This window comes from Calliphora vicina, chromosome 4 (assembly GCF_958450345.1).
Source record: "Calliphora vicina chromosome 4, idCalVici1.1, whole genome shotgun sequence".
Lineage (NCBI taxonomy): Eukaryota > Metazoa > Arthropoda > Insecta > Diptera > Calliphoridae > Calliphora > Calliphora vicina.
The window spans coordinates 112,517,576-112,539,725 of record NC_088783.1 but is presented as its reverse complement, the minus strand read 5'-3'; the positions used below and the strand labels follow the sequence as shown (position 1 = coordinate 112,539,725).

General features: G+C 30.4%; 3 protein-coding genes across 12 annotated transcripts in view; 2 read left to right on the top strand and 1 right to left on the bottom strand.

Moving 5' to 3' along the window:
• Positions 1-13,992, top strand: part of LOC135956281 (uncharacterized protein CG43867) — a 354,041-nt gene extending 340,049 nt beyond the window's left edge. For 2 of the 10 annotated variants that reach the window (XM_065506718.1, XM_065506712.1), the window contains exons 4-11: positions 785-1,022; positions 3,098-3,333; positions 3,393-3,815; positions 3,894-4,176; positions 4,243-4,355; positions 4,429-4,638; positions 11,479-11,820; positions 12,422-13,991. In XM_065506718.1, coding sequence (XP_065362790.1) covers positions 785-1,022; positions 3,098-3,333; positions 3,393-3,815; positions 3,894-4,176; positions 4,243-4,355; positions 4,429-4,638; positions 11,479-11,820; positions 12,422-13,747 — 3,171 coding nt within the window. In that variant the 3' untranslated portion in view covers positions 13,748-13,991. Of the gene's footprint in view, positions 1-784; positions 1,023-3,097; positions 3,334-3,392; positions 3,816-3,893; positions 4,177-4,242; positions 4,356-4,428; positions 4,639-11,265; positions 11,362-11,478; positions 11,821-12,421 lie in introns of all 10 variants that reach the window. The other 8 variants (XM_065506719.1, XM_065506720.1, XM_065506722.1 and 5 more) reach the window with 7 other exon arrangements.
• A 3,668-nt stretch (positions 13,993-17,660) lies between these two features.
• On the top strand, positions 17,661-20,079 carry Ns3 (nucleostemin 3). Its single transcript, XM_065508576.1, has 5 exons — positions 17,661-17,859; positions 17,927-19,174; positions 19,236-19,389; positions 19,450-19,655; positions 19,719-20,079. Exons 1-5 carry the CDS (start codon positions 17,761-17,763, stop codon positions 19,935-19,937), a joined length of 1,926 nt encoding a protein of 641 aa, XP_065364648.1. The 5' UTR covers positions 17,661-17,760; the 3' UTR covers positions 19,938-20,079.
• Positions 20,080-20,520: 441 nt separating this feature from the next.
• On the bottom strand, positions 20,521-21,788 carry Hap40 (Huntingtin-associated protein 40 kDa). Its single transcript, XM_065506988.1, has 3 exons — positions 21,664-21,788; positions 20,674-21,595; positions 20,521-20,593 (listed from the first exon to the last, which is right to left on the bottom strand). The coding sequence occupies exons 1-2, from the start codon at positions 21,744-21,746 to the stop codon at positions 20,707-20,709; spliced, it is 972 nt and encodes a 323-aa protein (XP_065363060.1). The 5' UTR covers positions 21,747-21,788; the 3' UTR covers positions 20,521-20,593; positions 20,674-20,706.
• Positions 21,789-22,150: the final 362 nt, after the last annotated feature.

Sequence of the window (22,150 nt, the reverse complement as noted above, 5' to 3'; positions counted from 1 at the left end):
ATTTATTTATTTTAAATTTATGTTTTCATTAAACGTTCCTAAAAATGTTATTCGATTAAAACCCGGTTTTCTAAAAAAAATTATGCGATTAAAAACCGGTTCTTAGAATCAAATTTAAATTCTTTTTTTAATTTATTTATTTTTACTTAAAATAAGGGTTTCTGTATCAGTTACAATAATTTTATTCGATTAAAAACCGATTATTCGAATAAAATTTTAATTTATTTTAACTTAAACAGTCATAAACATTTAATATTTAAAAAAAAATTTCTAATAAACTATTTTTAATCGAATAAATTGTTTGAAAAATTTTAATTTTTTTAAAATTTATTTAATTTATATTAATGGTTTTATTAAACCATCATAAAAATTTTATTCGTTTAAAAACCGGTTACCAAAAAATTATTCGATTAAAAACCGGTTGTTAAAATACAATTTAAATTATTTTTTCTTAATTTATTTATTTTTACTTAAAATAATGTTTTCGTTATCGGTTAAAATAATTTTATTCGGTTAAAAAAATGTATTAAAAACCGATTATTAGAATAAATAAATTTTTTTGTAAATTAATTTATTTAAAGTTAAACAGTCATAAACACGTTATTCGGTTAAAAACCCGGGTTTCAAACAATTTATTCGTTTAAAAACCGGTTATTTGACAACATTTACGTTTGAAGCTGCCACAATAAAATCAAAAATTAAAATTTTACCAAACTTTCTATTACAAACACATTTACTTATAAATTATATGATTAATAAACTTTCCTCCTTCCTTTTATTCCAGCGCGCTTCTCAAATACGTTCCATGCCCTTCACCGGTGACTCTAGCGATGATTCCAGCGATGGCGAGGATCATGCCGTTATGCTCACCCACAATTCACACAACTCTTCGAGTACCGATAATACGGAAACCTCTACTTCCGGCAGTGCTTCCAGTCCATCGAAAAGTTGTAAGACCTCGTCGTCATTGAGTCCCGCTAAGCGTAGCGGTTCGGAAAGTCCCAAAAATACTAAACCAAGAGGTATGTATTTTTCGTGTCCCCCCAAAAAATATGTACAGCCCACCCTTTCTCTATTTCTGTTGAATGCGTAGTTAATGATTTGTTGGTAGAATAACAAAAAAAACAAATCCTTTGTAATGAAATCCCCGATAAATTTGGAAATGGTAAAAACTAAAACAAAACACTAATTGACACTGGCTCCTGTAAAATGTAGAACCCTAGAATGTTATGATTTTTCCGAAGTTCCCTTTTTTATTTCAAATATTTATTTTTTTTAATTTTTAACAATTGTTTCACTTCTTTTCCTTAAAGTAAAAATGGCTTCACAAAAGTTCCTTTAGAAAATTTGCTCTGTTTATAGAGCAAAGTTTCTTAATAAAATTCGCTCTGTTTCTAGAGCAAAGTTTCTTTAGAAAATTCGCTCTGTTTATAGAGCAACATTTCTTTAGAAAATTCGCTCTGTTTATAGAGCAACGTTTCTTTAGAAAATTCGCTCTGTTTATAGAGCAGAGTTTCTTTAGAAAATTTGGTCTGTTTATAGAACAAAGTTTCTTTAGAAAACTTTGCTCTGTCTATAAAGCAAAGTTTCTTTAGAAAATTCGCTCTGTTTATAGGGCAAAGTTTATTTAGAAAATTCGCTCTGTTTATATTGCAAAGTTTCTTTAGAAAATTTTCTCTATTTATAGAGCAGAGTTTCTTTAGAAAATTCGCTCTGTTTATAGAGCAAAGTTTCTTTAGAAAACTTGCTCTGTTTATAGAGCAAAGTTTCTTTAAAAAATTCGCTCTGTTTATAGAGCAAAGTTTATTTAGAAAATTCGCTCTGTTTATAGAGCAACGTTTCTTTAGAAAATTCGCTCTGTTTATAGAGCAAAGTTTCTTTAGAAAATTCGCTCTGTTTACAGAGCAATGTTTCTTTAGAAAATTCGCTTTGTTTATAGAGCAAAGTTTCTTTGGAAAATTCGCTCTGTTTATAGAGCAAAGTTTCTTTAGAAAATTCGCTCTGTTTATAGAGCAAAGTTTCTAAGTTTCTTTAGAAAATTCGCTTTGTTTATAGAGCAAAGTTTCTTTGGAAAATTCGCTCTGTTTATAGAGCAAAGTTTCTTTAGAAAATTCACTCTGTTTATAGAGCAAAGTTTCTTTAGAAAATTCGCTCTGTTTATAGAGCAACGTTTCTTTAGAAAATTCGCTCTGTTTATAGAGCAAAGTTTCTTTAGAAAATTCGCTCTGTTTATAGAGCAAAGTTTCTTTAGTAAATTCGCTCTGTTTATAGAGCAGAGTTTCATTAGAAAATTCGCTCTGTCTATAGAGCAAAGTTTCTTTAGAAAATTCGCTCTGTTTATAGAGCAGAGTTTCTTTAGAAAATTCGCTCTGTTTATAGAGCAAAGTTTCTTTAGAAAATTCGCTCTGTTTATAGAGCAGAGTTTCTTTAGAAAATTCGCTCTGTTTATAGGGCAAAGTTTCTTTAGAAAATTCGCTCTGTTTATAGAGCAAAGTTTCTTTAGAAAATTTGCTCTATTTATAGAGCAGTTTCATTAGAAAATTCGCTCTGTTTATAGAGCAGAGTTTCTTTAGAAAATTCGCTCTGTTTATAGAGCAAAGTTTCTTTAGAAAATTCGCTCTGTTTATAGAGCAAATTTTCTAAAGAATTTGAGTAAAGTTTCTAGTTTGTTTCTGCCTTATTCTTTATAAAAAGCATGTATTTTTTTATAACCAATTCCTTTATTTTGTTAACTTTTCCCGGATTTCCTCAATCCTTCAACAATTTATTAATAATTTAAGCCAAAAAAAAACTCAAATACTAAACAAAACTATTTAAATTTTCACATTAAATTCACCAAAACTTCAATCACTTTCACAAATGCATGACTCATCCTCAATTCATTATACCAAAACAAACACGCCCTCATTCCATTGCCTCAAAACTTTAGTAAATCACTACCACCACCATCAACAACAACCTGCACATAATGTGTCCTTGATGCACGAGTTTAATCACCATCATAATACCATGCCCCTGCCCTACACTCACTATCAATCACATTTACACACTAACTCTAATCCAAGTCTTCATAAATCACCATCACAAACCAATCCAGCACAATGTCATAGACTGTCGTCTGCCAACAATCATCATCTACGTGTCCCTCACCATCCTATGCGTGGCACAGTAATTTCAGATATTTCATTTGAATCAGGCCTCTCCGATGATTATGCTTTGCCGCCCGATGCGGTGTCCGAGTCAACCTGTCCCATGGATGCCAGCATGCCGTCGCTGTTAATGCGGCAATCGTATGTGGATTCGCCCAGTAAGAAATTGGAGTCCTTGGAAAAGGTAATTGAAAATTTTGTATAGAAAATCGAATAGAATTTATTAAAAAATGTTTTTCTTAGGCTGGCCATTTGGCTAAGCTGGGTGGCAAATTGAAGACCTGGCGCAAACGTTGGTTTGTTTTAAAGAACGGCTCTCTCACCTACTGGAAGAGCCAGCATGATGTAAATCGCAAGCCCCAGGGCCAAATTTTGCTGGATGAAGTGTGTCGCATTAATAAAGCGGAGGGAGCCTCCACATTTGAAATTGATACGGGTAAAAAAGTATACTATTTGACGGCTGATTCCAATGCCACCATGGATGATTGGATCAGGGTTTTGCAAAATGTGCAAAGAAGAAATGCCACCAAATTGCTGTTGAGCCGAGACGATCAAAAGCCTACCTTACAGGGTTGGGTGACCAAGGTCAAGAATGGTCATGCCAAGAAATGTTGGTGTGTTTTGTTGGGCAAAATGTTTTTATATTTCAAGGCCCCCAATGAAACTGTAAGTATTTTGATTTTTTTGGATATATTTTTCAAAGCAAACTATAATTTTCCATTATTTTTGGTGCTAAACTCAAAGCAGAATCCTTTAGGTCAGATAAATATGCGTGATGCCAGGGTAGAGGAGGTGGAACATGTTTCTGATTCCGATTCCGAGGAAAGAGAAGATCCCCAAAGCCAGGCTCATTTGACGGTGGCCATATATCCGGCCCATCAGGGCCCCACCTATTTAATATTGCCCGGCAAGGCAGAGCGTGATAATTGGTTGTATCATTTAACAGTGGTATCGGGTGGAGGACCCAGTGCTGGCTCCCAATACGAGCAATTGGTGCAAAAACTAATGGAAACCGATGGAGATCCTAGTAAGTCTTAATAACAAACCAAAAAACTCTTGAAATATTGATATTTATTATATTTTCCTCAAACAGACTGTGTTATTTGGCGTCATCCCATTTTGCTGCATACCAAAGATACTATATCCGCTCCCTTAACCACATTACATACCGAAGTCATGCATCCAGAGGCCATTAAACTGTTTAAGGTACAATATTTTCTTTTAAAACTCCTTAAAACTCTTTAAACATCTAAATTCTCCTTCTCCTCCTCCTCTTTAGAGCATCCAACTGTTCATGTCGGTGGCCGTCAATCAGCCCGGCATTGACTATCATGTGGTGTTGGCCCAAAATGCTTTGCAACATTGTTTGGATATGCCCGAGTTGCAATCGGAAATGATTTGTATATTGATTAAACAGACCTCTAGGCATACGGGCCAAAAACTCAGTGTTGGCGTCCAGGTAAACAAGAAACTGGGCAAGCAAACGCGCGTAAGTTTTTTAAGTTGCAAAGTGCTTTTTTGTTTCATTTCATTTAGTTTTGTCTTTAGTTGAATTTAGAGTTTTAGTTTTAGTTCCTTTAGTTTTAACTCTTAACACACTAATCATTATTATTATTATTATTAAAAACAGATCTTTTAGAGGATCTTTAGTGATATAGCAAAACAAAAAAGAGAGCATAGAAATGACAGACTCTCTCTCTCTTTGTGTAAGCAAACCATACAAAATGTAAATATTTTGGAAGAGTTGTTACTCAAGTAAATGTAACTAAAAGAGCTCCTCTTTCGACACAATGCAAAAGAATTAAAGCAACTACAAAACATCTTCAAGATCCTTTGGAAGGCTGTATAAAGGATTAAGTAACTGAGGATTTCTAATGATACTTTAAGATAGAAACTGACCAAATTTTCTAAAGAAACTTTAGACAGAATCTGCAGATATTTTCCAAAGAAACCTTTCACGGAAACTGAGTAAATTGTTCAAAGCAACTTTAGACAGAAACTGACGAAATGTTATACAGAAACAGACCAAATTGTCTACAGAAACTTCAGACATTTTCTAAAGAAACTTTGCTCTATAAACAGAGCGAATTTTCTAAAGAAACTCTGCTCTATAAACAGAGCGAATTTTCTAAAGAAACTTTGCTCTATAAACAGAGCGAATTTTCTAAAGAAACTTTGCTCTATAAATAGAGCGAATTTTCTAAAGAAACTTTGCTCTATAAATAGAGCGAATTTTCTAAAGAAACTTTGCTCTATGAACAGCGAATTTTCTAAAGAAACTTTGCTCTATAAACAGAGCAAAGGTCTATAAAGAAACTTTGCTCTATGAACAGCGAATTTTCTAAAGAAACTTCGCTCTATAAACAAAGCAAAGTTCTCTAAAGAAACTTCGCTCTATAAACAGAGCGAATTTTCTAAAGAAACTTTGCTCTATAAACAGAGCGAATTTTCTAAAGAAACTTTGCTCTATAAACAGAGCGAATTTTCTAAAGAAACTTTGCTCTATAAACAGAGCGATTTTTCTAAAGAAACTTTGCTCTATAAACAGAGCGAATTTTCTAAAGAAACTTTGCTCTATAAACAGAGCGAATTTTCTAAAGAAACTTTGCTCTATAAACAGAGCGAATTTTCTAAAGAAACTTTGCTCTATAAACAGAACGAATTTTCTAAAGAAACTTTGCTCTATAAACAGAGCAAATTTTCTAAAGAAACTTTGCTCTATAAACAGAGCGAATTTTCTAAAGAAACTTTGCTCTATAAACAGAGCGAATTTTCTAAAGAAACTTTGCTCTATAAACAGAGCGAATTTTCTAAAGAAACTTTGCTCTATAAACAGAGCGAATTTTCTAAAGAAACTTTGCTCTATAAACAGAACGAATTTTCTAAAGAAACTTTGCTCTATAAACAGAGCAAATTTTCTAAAGAAACTTTGCTCTATAAACAGAGCAAATTTTCTAAAGAAACTTTGCTCTATAAACAGAGCAAATTTTCTAAAGAAACTTTGCTCTATAAACAGAGCAAATTTTCTAAAGAAACTTTGCTCTATAAACAGAGCGAATTTTCTAAAGAAACTTTGCTCTATAAACAGAGCAAATTTTCTAAAGAAACTTTGCTCTATAAACAGAGCGAATTTTCTAAAGAAACTTTGCTCTATAAACAGAGCGAATTTTCTAAAGAAACTTTGCTCTATAAACAGAGCGAATTTTCTAAAGAAACTTTGCTTTATAGACAGAGCAAATTTTCTAAAGAAACTTTGCTCTATAAATAGAGCGAAATTTCTAAAGAAATATCGCCTATAAGCAGAGCTAATTTTCCAAAGAAACTTTGCTCTATAAACAGAGCGAATTTTCTAAAGAAACTTTGCTCTAGAAACAGAACGAATTTTCTAAAGAAACTTTGCTCTATAAATAGAGCGAATTTTCTAAAGAAACTTTGCTCTATGAACAGCGAATTTTCTAAAGAAACTTTGCTCTATAAACAGAGCAAAGGTCTATAAAGAAACTTTGCTCTATGAACAGCGAATTTTCTAAAGAAACTTCGCTCTATAAACAAAGCAAAGTTCTCTAAAGAAACTTCGCTCTATAAACAGAGCGAATTTTCTAAAGAAACTTTGCTCTATAAACAGAGCGAATTTTCTAAAGAAACTTTGCTCTATAAACAGAGCGAATTTTCTAAAGAAACTTTGCTCTATAAACAGAGCGATTTTTCTAAAGAAACTTTGCTCTATAAACAGAGCGAATTTTCTAAAGAAACTTTGCTCTATAAACAGAGCGAATTTTCTAAAGAAACTTTGCTCTATAAACAGAGCGAATTTTCTAAAGAAACTTTGCTCTATAAACAGAACGAATTTTCTAAAGAAACTTTGCTCTATAAACAGAGCAAATTTTCTAAAGAAACTTTGCTCTATAAACAGAGCGAATTTTCTAAAGAAACTTTGCTCTATAAACAGAGCGAATTTTCTAAAGAAACTTTGCTCTATAAACAGAGCGAATTTTCTAAAGAAACTTTGCTCTATAAACAGAGCGAATTTTCTAAAGAAACTTTGCTCTATAAACAGAACGAATTTTCTAAAGAAACTTTGCTCTATAAACAGAGCAAATTTTCTAAAGAAACTTTGCTCTATAAACAGAGCAAATTTTCTAAAGAAACTTTGCTCTATAAACAGAGCAAATTTTCTAAAGAAACTTTGCTCTATAAACAGAGCAAATTTTCTAAAGAAACTTTGCTCTATAAACAGAGCGAATTTTCTAAAGAAACTTTGCTCTATAAACAGAGCAAATTTTCTAAAGAAACTTTGCTCTATAAACAGAGCGAATTTTCTAAAGAAACTTTGCTCTATAAACAGAGCGAATTTTCTAAAGAAACTTTGCTTTATAGACAGAGCAAATTTTCTAAAGAAACTTTGCTCTATAAATAGAGCGAAATTTCTAAAGAAATATCGCCTATAAGCAGAGCTAATTTTCCAAAGAAACTTTGCTCTATAAACAGAGCGAATTTTCTAAAGAAACTTTGCTCTAGAAACAGAACGAATTTTCTAAAGAAACTTTGCTCTATAAACAGAGCGAATTTTCTAAAGAAACTTGGCTCTATAAACAGAGCGAATTTTCTAAAGAAACTTTGCTATATAAACAGAGCGAATTTTCTAAAGAAACTTGGCTCTATAAACAGAGCAAATTTTCTAAAGAAACTTGGCTCTATAAACAGAGCAAATTTTCTAAAGAAACTTGCTCTATAAACAGAGCAAATTTTCTAAAGAAACTTTGCTCAATAAACAGAGCAAATTTTCTAAAGAAACTTCTCTCTATAAACAGAGCAAATTTTCTAAAGAAACTTCTCTTTATAAACAGAGCAAATTTTCTAAAGAAACTTCGCTCTATAAACAGAGCAAATTTTCTAAAGAAACTTCTCTCTATAAACAGAGCAAATTTTCTAAAGAAACTTCGCTCTATAAACAGAGCAAATTTTCTAAAGAAACTTCGCTCTATAAACAGAGCAAATTTTCTAAAGAAACTTCGCTCTATAAACAGAGCAAATTTTCTAAAGAAACTTTGCTCTATAAACAAAGCAAAGTTCTCTAAAGAAACTTTGCTCTATAAACAGAGCAAATTTTCTAAAGAAACTTTGCTCTATAAACAGAGTTCTCTAAAGAAACTTTGCTCTATAAACAGAGCAAATTTTCTAAAGAAACTCTGCTCTATAAACAGAGCGAATTTTCTAAATAAAGAAACTTTGATCTATGAACAGCGAATTTTCTAAAGAAACTTTGCTCTATAAGCAGAGCAAAGTTTTCTAAAGAAACTGCTCCATAAACAGAGCGAATTTTCTAAAGAAACTCTGCTCTATAAACAGAGCGAATTTTCTAAAGAAACTCTGCTCTATAAACAGAGCGAATTTTCTAAAGAAACTTTGCTCTATAAACAGAGCGAATTTTCTAAAGAAACTTTGCTCTATAAACAGAGCAAAGTTTTCTAAAGAATCTTCGCTCTATAAACAGAGCAAAGTTTTCTAAAGAATCTTCGCTCTATAAACAGAGCTAATTTTCTAAAGAAACTTTGCTCTATAAACAGAGCGAATTTTCTAAAGAAACTTTGCTCTATAAACAGAGCGAATTTTCCAAAGAAACTCTGCTCTATAAACAGAGCAAAGTTTTCTAAAGAAACTTTACTTTATAGACAGAGCAAATTTTCTTTAGAAAATTTGCTCTGTCTATAAAGTAATTCGCTCTGTATTATCAGAGCAAATTTTCTAAAGAAACTTTGCTCTATAAACAAAGCAAAGTTTTCTAAAGAAACTTCGCTCTATAAACAGAGCGAATTTTCTAAAGAAACTTTGCTCTATAAACAAAGCAAAGTTTTCTAAAGAAACTTTGCTCTATAAACAGAGCAAAGTTTTCTAAATTTTCTAAAGAAACTTTGCTTTATAAACAAAGCAAAGTTCTCTAAAGAAACTTTATTTTAAATTCTTAAAATTTAAATTATTTTTATAAACTTGGCCTTGCTTTTATTTGATGTGGAGCTTTTGAATAGCTTTTAAAATCTGCCTAATTAGTAATTATATTATGAATGTTGTATGTTTAATTTAAATTTAATATTTTTTATAAATAAAAAGTAGCTTAGAAATGCATGTTAATATAATAACCATATTTTATACTAATTTTATTCTAAAGAAAAATTCTATAAGATATTTAATAACAAAATATACTGCAGTAATGTTAATTTGTTTAAAATAGTGTTAATATCAGCAAATAAAAAACAAAAATGAACAAAACTAACTTTCAATATCTAATACCAAACTTTACATCATTGACCCCCATTTTCTCAATATCTGGTTATCGTTTTTCGTAACGATAAACCTTCAATTAATATTTTTTTTTGTATGAGAACTGTCAGTTTATCGTCGCGATAAAAAATAATCAGAGATTGAGAAAATGGGGGTGAAAGATAAAAAAATACATCCTGAAACTATTTAAAATTTGAGGTTAAGTATTAAAAATTTTTTGAAATATTGAAAAAAATATTTAACATCACTGCAGGCAGTAGCTAAGATTTTTTTGATAAATGTTCTTATAATCAACAACAAATATTATAATAAGTGTAATAAATCTTCCAATAACAAAAAAATTCAAAGATAATAAACAAATTTGTTTTAAATGTTGTTGAATTATTAAGATTTTGTAAGACTTATTAATAATATTTCGTATTTAGCTTTAAGTTTTAATACCCATTATCAAAAAAGTTGGGGGTATATCGAAATATTGGTCGTAGAACCAAAAAGTATATAGATCCTGGGTCCACATAAGATTCTAAGGAGATTTAGTTATGTTCATATCTCTGTCTGTCTAAACGAAAGGAGCCCGGAAGTACTGTTTGAGCAGTCATGAATATTGTTACGTTTTTACCTTTTAAAAACGTTGGTTTATTTTACACTTTTTTAAAATCTACACAACAGTCACTCTCTATTAATATACACTTTAAAAGCAACACTGGTAATATACAGCCCAATTATGAATACAATTTCAACGGGAGTTTTTTTCCCTTTTCTCATTTTCCCTATTCAAATTCAATGGGAAAAAACTCCCGGCGAAAAAACTCCCTCGGAATTTTTTATTCATAATTGCGCTGATAGTTAATGTTAACTAAAATAGCCTCTGCCATACACTAAATCCTCAGCAACTTGCTGTTACTATTTTTATACACAGTGCCATCTTCTAGTAGTTTCATGAAATATCTGAAGGACAAATCTATTGGGTGTATGACTCAAAAATTGGGGATTTACAAGAAATGGCGTAATACCTATATCAAATAAATATTTTATTGTTACACATTGATGGTGGGTAAACAAAATTCGGCTCAGCCGAATATAATACTCTTATTTGGTAGTTTTAAAAATATTTTTATAAAAAACACTTCTACAAAATTGCTGTTTACACTTGTCTTTACCACATTTTGTTTCTTCAATTTCAAGACATGTTTTAAGGATTTGTTTATCTATAATTATTAAAAATATACAAAAAACCACACGTACATACATGTAATTGCTGTAAATTTCAAAACTTTTCTTAGTAAAAAATCAAAAACTATACAAATTTCATAATTAAATCATAATATTGCATAATTTCTATGTATATTTATATAATAAATTATATATTTTTGCATTATATTAAAAAGATTTAAAACATATAACTAAATATTTAATTAATTTCTTTAAAAAAAAAAATTTTCTCTTGTATTTAGTGTTTTTTCTTTTTCAGTGCATTATTTTTCTGAGTTTCAATTATTTATTTAATTTAAACTTTTAATTTCTGTTTTAATTTTGGCGCTTTTTTATTAAAAACTAAAATTGAGTTTGTTATAAACGTCCAGAAATGCCCAAAACTACAATAAATATCTTATAAATATATGTTTTATCCAATTAAAACTCAACACTGTACAAAAATTCATACTCAAAATTTTAAGAAAAAAAGTTTTCAACCAACAAACAAATTTAATGCACTTTTTATCCATTTTTTTCTTTTTGGCCTATTTTTTTGTATCTTTTTTCTTATATTTTTCCGAATCGAAAATATTGAAATGCGCGTCAAAATATCTATAAAAAAAAAAAACAAACAAATTTACAGCAACTACTATTATGTGCCACGCAAAGTTTATTTGCCTGTGATACTCAACAAAGTGGTAATGCTCAAGCAAATGGCAGTTCACCCACCTCCTTACAGGTATTGCAACAGAGATTGTTTGGAATTAGCATGTTTTTTTCTCTTTAATTCTTTAATATAACAAACAAACCCCTTCCCCATAAATTTCTTTATAAATTTAATGTTTTTTCTTTCTAGGCACCTGTACCTCCACCCATTATAGACTGCAAATCCAATCCACCTGCCTATTCTTTTGTCCAGGGTTGGCAGCTGTTGTCATTGGCCGTATCCTTATTTGTACCCAAATCCAGCCGCTTATTGTGGTATTTAAAATTACATTTATCACGCAATGCTGATTCGAAAACGGAGACCGGTAAATATGCCGCCTATTGTGAGCGTGCTTTGGAAAGAACCTTAAAGAATGGTGGCCGAGAAACTAAACCCTCACGCATGGAAGTTTTGTCTATATTGCTCAAGAATCCTTATCACCACTCACTGCCCCATGCCATACCCGTGCATATGATGAATACCACATACCAGGTAAGCTGTTTATACTTAAATTACTTACCAACTGTGTTTAGCTTTCCCAGAATTCTTAAAAACTCGAAACATTTTTGATTTGTAACTCCTTGTCATTTCACTTTCACTTTGGAATTTTAATTACTTAATAATCACTAAATTATATTATTTTTGTTTATTTTAATTGGAAAAATTAACATTTTAAACCATTTTTATGAACAAAATTAAAATTTTCTTTAATTGCAATTTGTAACTCCTTGTCATTTCACTTTCACTTTGTAATTTAAAAAAACAGTTTCAAATTACTTAATAATCACTAAATTATATTATTTTTGTTTATTTTAATGGGAAAAATTAACATTTTAAACCATTTTTATGAACAAAATAAAATTTTTCTTTATTTAAAAGTAAATAAGGAAATTTACAACAAAAATAACGTTTGCTTTTGAATTGTCATTCGCTATTTTGAATTGTCATGCACTATTGTGAATGATTAAGCTTCTAGTTTTATAAAGCTGCCATATCAAAAATGTTTTATAGTTTTTAACGTTTTTTACGAATTTAATATTTAATGCAAACATAATCAATACTATAACTATATTTATATTATTTATCATTTTAGGTTGTCTCCTTTGATGGCTCCACCACAATTGAGGAATTCCAAAGTACTTTGGCTCATGAAATTGGCACTAGAGACTCTTCCAATGGTTTTTGTCTCTTCAGTGATGATCCCATAGAAAAGGATTTGGAACATTATCTCGATCCCTTGGCTAAATTGTGTGATGTTATTTCCAAATGGGAGACTGCCTTGCGGGAAAAGGGTTCGGGTAAATTTGAAAATACTCGCGTCATTCAACTAACCTATAAAAATCGTTTATATTGGAAACATACCGTGAAATTTGAAACGGACAAAGAAAGATTGCTGTTATGCTATCAAACCAACAATCAAATTGTTCAGGGCAGATTTCCTTTGTCAAGGGATTTGGCTTTGGAATTAGCCTCGCTAATGGCTCAAATCGATATGGGTGATTATTCGCATGAAAAGTCTAAAAGTGCCACCACTAATGTAGGCATCAAGGCTTTAGATAAATTCTATCCCTATCGCTATAGAGACGCTTTGAATCCGGATCAGTTGAAGGAGATACAGGAGTTGCTTATAACCAAATGGATTTTATTAAAGGGACGCAGTACTTTGGATTGCGTGCGCATATATTTGACTTGCTGCCGCAAATGGCCATATTTTGGTGCTAGTTTGTTCCAGGCTAAGCCCCGGCACTCGGATCAAGCCATGGCCTGGTTGGCGGTATCAGAAGATGCTTTAAATGTTTTGGAATTGTCATCCATGGCTCCCATAGCCAGATATCCTTATACCAGTGTCATGACATTTGGTGGCTGTCAAGATGATTTTATGCTGGTAGTGTCCAATGAAGATACTTTGGCCTCCTGTGTGACCCAAGAACAAAAACTACTATTTGCCATGTCAAAGCCCAAGATTTTGGAAATTACTTTACTAATAGCCGACTATATGAATGCTTTGGGCCATACAGTGCCCGGCACACCACATATGAATTCCCTAACACGCAATGGCTCGCATAGATCTTTAAGAACCAGACCTGCTGTCGGCACCGGCACTAATACCGTGGGCGGCACCTTGTGTGGCAATACCATGGCCGGCATGTCCACCAATGCCACTACTACTGCCCACAATACCCTGAATTCACATGCCACCCATACCCTTAATTCAAATCATTCACATACTTTAAGTTCCTCTCACTATAGTACCGGCGACCATGAACGTATGGGTACCATAGGCGGTGGCGGTACACGTTCTCAGGCTGGTTCCCATCAGGGCACCATGAACTCTATGCACAGTCAAAGTCATCATTTGCATCATCCTCATCAGCCCGATATTTTGAAAAGTACCCCCGATCATCAGCGTATTAAATAGGCCAGTGAAACAAACAAATTTAGAAATTGTAAATAAATACTCATTAGCAGAAAATTTAAAGAGACTTTAAAAATTATGAAATGCCTAGAAGAATAGGCAAAAAATTATATATGTATTACGATTTAGGTTTAAACAAAAAAAACTAATTTTTATATAACAAAATATTATTATAAATAAGTTAGTGTAAATATTTAAAGACAAAACCCAGTGATTAAACAAAAACTTTGAAAAACAAAACTAGAACTTAAAATTAGCATTTAAACTTTAAAAACTAAAACTAAAAAAAATCAAGAAAATTGTTTTTTATATTATAATTTCTATATAATTTATTTTATATTTTATATTATTTCACAAATTGTGCAGAAATTAAGATTTTAATAGATTTCAAGTAATAATATTTTCAAAAAGTTCTAGAGATTTAAAGATTTCATGTGAACGCCGTAAAGTATGCATATGTTATAATGTTGGTGCTTTTTAACCTCAAAATATACTTTGTTTACAACATTTGTTGTGTTTACATCATTTGGGCTATCAGTTGCAAGTGAATAACATGACATGTGCAAGAAAAAGAAGCATGCGAATTACAACTATTATTGTGAATTAAACAAATCTAGCCACCTGTTCTGTAAATCGAGTGATTTAAAAAACAAGCGATTTTTAAAAACTGCACGATTTTGTAGACTGAAACAAGTTTGTTTACTCGAAAGTAAAATAAGTAAATCATCCGTTTGCCAGTTTCTATTTACAGAATAGAGGGATATGATTAATTTTACTACTTTTTTTAAAAAAAATCTTTAACTTTACAAGGTATTTCCATAAAATTTATTTTTAAAAAGCCCAAAAATAATCTTATTTGCTTGAAAAATAGATTTCAAGGTTTTAGATAGTAATAATTTATTTTAAAATATTTAAAATATCAATTTTATTTGAATAATTTTAATTATTTAAATATTTTACTTAAAATTTTGAGTATTTGTCCCAAACATTTTGTTTTTAACCCAACCAAATATATAATTTTAAAATTTTTGTCTTAAGAAGTCCTTAATTATTTCATAATATTTTAAATTGTAAAAATATCATAAGGAAAATTTCTCCAATTTGTATAGCTTCTGATTTTTAATAAATCTTAGAACAAATTTTTGAAAAAGCTCAATATTTGGTAAAGTTTTTTTAAAAACTCTATTAAGTTTTTTAAAAATACTAGATTTGTAACTATATTGCGCTTTTATAGATAGATTTTGCCTAAATTTTTTAAAAATATTAAAAATGTTAAACAAAGCCAATTTCATAAACTTTAAAAACAATTTTCTAACAGATTTTAAACAATTGTGGAAAAGCTTTTTGTGTATAAAACCAATTTACCCAATTCTATAAGATTTCAAAATTTTTCCAAATCTAACCTTACTTTTCTTTCGACATAAACCAAATTCATCACAATGTAAAAGCTAAAGCAATGACTTTAAACAATTCTACACACTTTAACGTTTATTTTACACTATTATTGTAGTTTGCTTTACCACAATTTTAACGATTATACAAATTTTTTCAACATAACCTAATATTTTTCAAACATAACCTCAATTTGTCACAAATATCTGTTTATGCTTTGGGCACTTAACAAAATATCAAGTTTCTTCGCAAAATATTTGTTACAATTTTAACAACATGAGAAAATTTTGTATTATTAAAAATATTTTAATATTTTCCCAATTATGTTTATAAAGGACTTCTACTTTTAGTTTAAATTATTTTAATTATTGTATATTAAGTTGTTAAATATTTGTTTAAATTTTATATGTTTGCAAATTTAAACGCAATTTTCATCTTGTTGCTTCATATCTGTCTACCTATCAATTTGTGTAGTGCAAACGAGGCCTAAGAGCAGGAATATTAAAACGTTGCAGCAAACAAAAAGTTTAAGCGTTTAAAAAAAGCATAATTGTCATCACTGCTTAATGTCAAACGTTTGTGTAATGAACATGATGATGCCATACTGCAGAAATATCAGCTAAAAGTTGCCGATAACTGCATTTATGAAGTTAAACAAACGTTTTTTACGTAAAAATGTGAAAACCAGCTCATTTTTTATAAAATTTAAGAAATGTTGTAAAGCATAATTAAGTAAGAGAAAAAATTTAAACTAAACCAAGGCAAAGCACCAAAAAAGTAGGCTTTAGTTTATTTTTTTGTAAAAATAGCAAAATGCTAAAATAATAAATAACTGAATGTTAAGGATTTTGTAAAGTTAAACTTTATGTTTTGTTTAAAAATACTTCAATATATCGAAAATAGTTTTAACATTTAAAATTTTCTTTAAAAATTTAAACTTAGAGCTTTTCAAAATTTGTGAATCTTTTATTTGTTAAATTTTTAATTTTACTTGTTTCATTATCAACCAAAGATTAGTATTTTTTATTTAAAAAAAAATTAAAATTAAAAAACAACGCACAGAACGAAATTATATAATAAAATTTATAAAAACGATTTTCTAACAATAATATTATTTTAAGCATTATTAGTAATATTTAACAAAAACAAAAAATTTTTTGATAAATTTACAAAATTACCAAAAAAAAAATAAAAAAAAAAATCAAATAAAAATTTATAAAACAAAAAATGCTGAATTTAGACAAAAAAAAATCAGGTAGTAATAAACACAAGAACAAAAATCAAATAAATTAAAAAACATCCAAAGAACAAACAATTTGTATTCCAAATATTAAAAAAAAACATAATAATTATTATAAAAAAATAGCATAACTACAAAAAAACCTTTTAAAACAATCACTTTAAGATTCCTATTTATTTAAAACAATAATTAAACCACAAAACTTGGCTTAAATTTAAAACTTAAACCAAAAATCTCAAAACAAAAGCTAAACAGCAAATCAGTTAAGAAATTTTCAACAAAATACTTTATTTAAAAACTACTTTTTAATATTCTTTTTGTAAATTATTAAAATTACTTTATTTAAAACAAAAATACTCATACTTAAATGCTTAAGTAACTATATAAAACAGGCTTTTAAGTCTTCTCGTATTCTATAAGCTTTATTATTTACAATTTAATTTTTTTGTTATTTAAAATTTATACTTAATAATCCTAGTGATATAAATGTTGTATGTGTCTCTTCACTCTAACTATATTTCTTTGTCTCTCTCTCTCTCTCTCTCTCTCTCGATATTTATATAGTAATAAAACAAATATTTATATGTCATGTTTATATACAATTTACTTATATACTCATCCCAAAAAAGCATATACAATACATATATTCACATTATATGGTGAAAAATATATTTAAAAAATCAACACTATTTAACAACGCCATATTTCATTTTTAAGTTTAAGTTTATTCTTTATTTTGTAGGCAAAACAAACAAAAACATCGTGTAAAACAAATTATACACAATTATTAAGAAAAAAAAGACCGTAATAAAGAAAAAAATATATTATTAAAAATAAAAATGCGTTTTATTTATCTACAAAAAAATCTTAGGCGTTTCTCAAGCTATTGAAAAATTTTTTTTTATGCACTTTTCCATAATTTTCTTAAAATTTAGTTTATAAAAAATATAAACCCCCTACATAACCTAAATTTTAACTAAAACTTGTACAAAACCATATAATATTCTAAAACAACCCTATAAATGTATATAAAATACACAAAACCCTTTAATAATTTCAAAAATAACCAAATTTATCGCTACTCTAAAGGTAACCCTTAAAATATTCAAAAATTACCGTTAAAAATTAACAAATGAAGCGTTACTCCAAAAGTAACCGCTTGCAACAATATCACACATATGGCAACCTTAAGCGAATATATGGCAACCTTAGCAAACATATGGCAGCTCTCTTCCACAAAACGCTATTGTGAATGATTTATTGTGACAGCTGGGCATTGTTTTGATAATTGTTTTCATTGAGTGCAGTGCACGTGTTGAAATTGCAAGAATTTATTAAGAAAATTTAGAAAAACTAAAGAATTTCACTAAGAAATTAAATAAAAATGAGTAAGAAAGGTAAAGGAGGCAATAATTTAGGGCGTACTTTGATAAAAGATCGTTTTGGTCATACGCCCAGAAGGAAAGTGGACAATGATTCTATGGTGAGAAAATATCTTAATTTTATTACAAAAAAATTTAAATAATTCTATGTTTTCTAATTTATAATAGTTACATACCACCGAAATCCAAGATGGTTATGATTGGGGTCGTTTAAACTTAAGTTCCGTTACTGAGGAATCTTCTTTTCAAGAATTTTTGAGGACAGCCGAATTGGCTGGCACCGAGTTCCAGGCTGAGAAACTGAATATTGCTTTTATCAATCCCAAACAGGGTGTGGGTCTATTGTCACGCAAAGAACAATTGACTATAGAGAAAAAGCATAAAGACAATAAAGATTTGCTGAAAATTCCTCGCAGACCCAAATGGACCGCCGAGACTTCAGCCGAGGACTTGCAAAGGGCTGAACGAGAAAGTTTCTTGGACTGGAGACGTAATTTGGCTTTGTTGCAAGAAGATGAAGATATAATAATGACTCCTTATGAGAAGAATTTGGAATTTTGGCGCCAGTTGTGGCGTGTCGTGGAGAGATCTGATGTGGTGGTGCAAATTGTGGATGCCCGTAATCCTTTGCTGTTTAGAAATGATGATTTGGAGAAATATGTGAAGGAAGTTAATCCCAATAAAATGAATATGATTTTGGTTAACAAATCCGATTTGCTAACAGATAAACAAAGGCAATATTGGGCCGAGTATTTTGATGCTCAGGGCATAAGGACTGCATTTTTCTCGGCTTCTTTGGCTACCGAAGAATTGAAAAATGAAGCAGAAAGCAAAGAAGAAAAGCCTGTCAAAACAGAGATTAAATTACAGAAACAAAAGGAAAATGAGGATGAAGAAATTGAAGATGTGAAAAATAAATCAGAAACCAGTGACGAGGAAGTGGAAGAGGAAAAACACGCCGAGGATATTTCTCTGAAAGAACTTAAACAGGCGGCCAATGATATAAACAATACATTAGATCAGCTAGAAGATAAACTGCAACAAATTGAAAAGAAACTGCCCACACCCCAAGAAGAAAAGGCAGAAGCCCAATTTCTTAAAAATAGTGCAAAATTGTTGTCACGCGAAGAACTTATAGCAATGTTTAAGAACGTTTATCAAGGCCCTACCTATACAGACAAAGTTACTACTATTGGCCTGGTGGGTTATCCCAATGTGGGCAAAAGTAGTACCATAAATGCTTTAATGATAGAGAAAAAGGTTTCTGTATCAGCCACACCGGGTAAAACTAAACATTTCCAGACTTTGTTTTTGGATCAAGATCTATTGCTGTGTGATTGTCCCGGTTTAGTAATGCCCAGTTTTGTTTTAACCAAAGCCGACATGATATTGAATGGTATATTGCCCATAGATCAGGTATTTATTACAAAATTTATTAAATTCATAACATTTTTTTATAATAATTCAAACATTTTAGATGCGTGATCATGTGCCCCCTGTAAATCTTTTATGTTGCCGCATTCCCAGACACATTTTAGAGGATAAATATGGCATTATTATAACCAAACCCATAGAGGGTGAAGATCCCAATAGATGTCCCCATTCAGAAGAACTTTTATTGGCCTATGGCTGTAAGTTTTATGGAAATTTCCCCAAGAAATTGTATTATTAATTTGTTGTTTTTATTTAAGACAATCGTGGCTTCATGACCTCAAATGGTCAACCGGATCAATCTCGCTCGGCCCGTTATGTATTAAAGGATTATGTCAATGGTAAACTGTTATATTGTGTAGCTCCACCTACCGTGGATCAAGAAGAATATCATCAATTTCCCGAAAGAACACGTAAAATCGTAGAGGAAAAATCTCTACCCGATCAGCAGCAAAGAGCCATGAGGGTAATTTACAAATTTTCTTAATGAATTCATTTATATTTCAAATTTCTTTATTTTCTATTATAGATCAATAGAAACACTTCCTCCAAGGAATTGGATAATCAATTCTTCGTCCAACAAACTGGTGCCGCCCATGTCAAGGGTCGCACACATTTTCCCCATATTAGAGTTCTCTCTGATGGCTCTATAGTTCAACAAGAGCCTACCGAAAAGCCATGGCGTAATGTTAAGAAGGAAAGACGTGAAAAATTACGCAAGAAGTTCAATCATTTAGATCAACATTAAGATTTGTGTAGAAAAGGAATTTTTAAAAGTGATTTACTGGAAAATCTATGATATCGAAGTGAAATTTTTTTTAATTAAGATAATTTTAATTTATAATTAACTTTTTTAAATATATAATCATGAGTAATTATAAAAGTGGAAAGTGATGTTTGAGTTCAAAACTAAAGCACAATTAAATATTGTTCTCAATAAACACAGGAATTTATTTCCCATTAAAATACGAGCCGTTAATACATTTTTTTTGGGGGGGAATTGTTCTAATTTGTTAGTTATATAAATTGTAAATATTTAAATTTCTGTTCTGTAAATCGAGTGATTTTATAAACAAATAATTAACAAATTAAAGTTCTGCATATCGCACGATTTTGTACAATGAAATAGGTTTGTAGATTATGTAGATTCGATTTACAAAACAACGAAATATGTGAATTTCATTTAAAAACGAAAACGTTATTTGACAGAATATTGCAGCTTTTCTTATTGAGAACAACAACTGATTAATAGTTAAATTCTTATATAAAATAATTAACTATTTCAAAATTAATTTTTAAAAGTAAATAATTGAAAATCTTACCTTAAAATCTTGTTACTTTTTGAAACTGTATTTTTTTTATTAATGTATCTTGCTAAAAAATCTTGTGTTACTTGACTTAAACCTAAATAAAAAAAAAACAAAGGAATGGAATGTAAATTAGTAATATTCTTCCAAGTAATTAATTAACAAATAATGCTTAACCTTTTTGTTTTAATCATCATCTTGCCATGTCTCTCAACACTTCTTATCGACTTTCTGTATAATACTATTTATAAGAAATCTTTGCGGTTCCGACAAAGATATAAAATTATGACGAAATTCTTGTAAAGCTACTTTTAAATCACGCGGCTTATTCAAATGCCAGGCTAAAATAATCTCAGCCAAAGCAAATTTTTGAAATTGTGTTAAATATGAACCGGGACGCCAGGAGGCAAATGAGTGTACCTCATGCACTGGTGAATGGTTAGGACTGGGCACAAGCGTTTCTTCAGCTTGAAACTCAGCCAATTGAGCATAGAACTCTATAAGCTTGATGTGAGCTGGTGTCTGGCGTGCCGGTGGCAATGTTAGGGCCACCAATAGTAAAACTCTGAGGATTTCCACTCTAGCCAAAACCTCTTGATAGAGATGTTGCTTTTTACGCTCATAAATATTATCCACAATATCATCTAGCTGCTGTAAAGCCTTGAGATAGTCGTGATTCTTTAAACACTGTTCAGTAGCCAATTCTAGCTCGTATATACGATGAGCCGGCGAGTTAAAAGTACTAGTCACCTCATAGTGAGGCTGTAAAGGAGTCATTTCGCGTATAATGGCTGCCTTAATAACACTATCATCAGGACATTTCTCCACAGCCTGGGTAAAACAATGCAATGCCGTTTCCCTATACTCGTCACGATTAGATCTCAACAGCAAAGACTCCATTTCTTCGTGGGCCTTTAAAAATAATCGTGCTGCTTTTAGCAAAGCCTGACACTCGGCCATGGAGTTTTGTAAATAGTTTTCACACTTTGCCACACCCAGCTGACACATGGCGGCATATTGGTAGATGCCAGCTTCTTCAAATTTTATGGCCAAGCGGCCATAGTCATCCAATACCTCGGAGACATTCGGTCCGAAACGTCTGTTCAAAGCAGAAAATAATTATTTTTTTTTTTGTTCTAAAATACTCTTCAATCTTGTTATACTTACTTGAACACTGCTTTTTCGATTTTCTTAAGTTTTGTAGATGTTTTTAAATACTGATCGACCAAGTTTTTTGGATAACTATCCATTTCCGACAAAGTTTACGGTAAAACTAAATTGCAGCTGATTTTTTTTTTTTGTTAGTTTTTTTTTTGCTAAACAGGGTGTCTCATAAAATTGCAATGTAAACAAAGCAAAGAACAAGATGATTCATATAAGGTGGAGTTAGTCAACAGCTGTTTTTTTGTTTTGCTGACAGTTTTTATATTTCAATATCGCCCTTATTAAAATACTTAGTTTTTACTTAAATAACTAAACCGCCACTACTCAAATATTCACACTATTTAGTACATACTAGTTTTAATACATATTTTTTAAATTTTTCATTTCTGTTTGTTGACATTTCCTAAGATATGTTGTTGCCACCACCTTATATGATTGGTGCTTGCCAGATTGTTTCTATATCATACGTCTCCACGTAGCAATTTTTATT

Bases quoted from the DNA above. Each gene is read 5' to 3' on its own strand.
- Ns3 (XM_065508576.1), top strand. From the start codon at position 17,761: ATGAGTAAGAAAGGTAAAGGAGGCAATAATTTAGGGCGTACTTTGATA. The intron at 19,175-19,235 runs GTATTTATTACA...CAAACATTTTAG, and splicing joins GTATATTGCCCATAGATCAG to ATGCGTGATCATGTGCCCCC. The intron at 19,656-19,718 runs GTAATTTACAAA...TTTCTATTATAG, and splicing joins AGCAGCAAAGAGCCATGAGG to ATCAATAGAAACACTTCCTC.
- Hap40 (XM_065506988.1), bottom strand. From the start codon at position 21,746: ATGGATAGTTATCCAAAAAACTTGGTCGATCAGTATTTAAAAACATCT. The intron at 21,596-21,663 runs GTAAGTATAACA...TGCTTTGAACAG, and splicing joins ATCGAAAAAGCAGTGTTCAA to ACGTTTCGGACCGAATGTCT.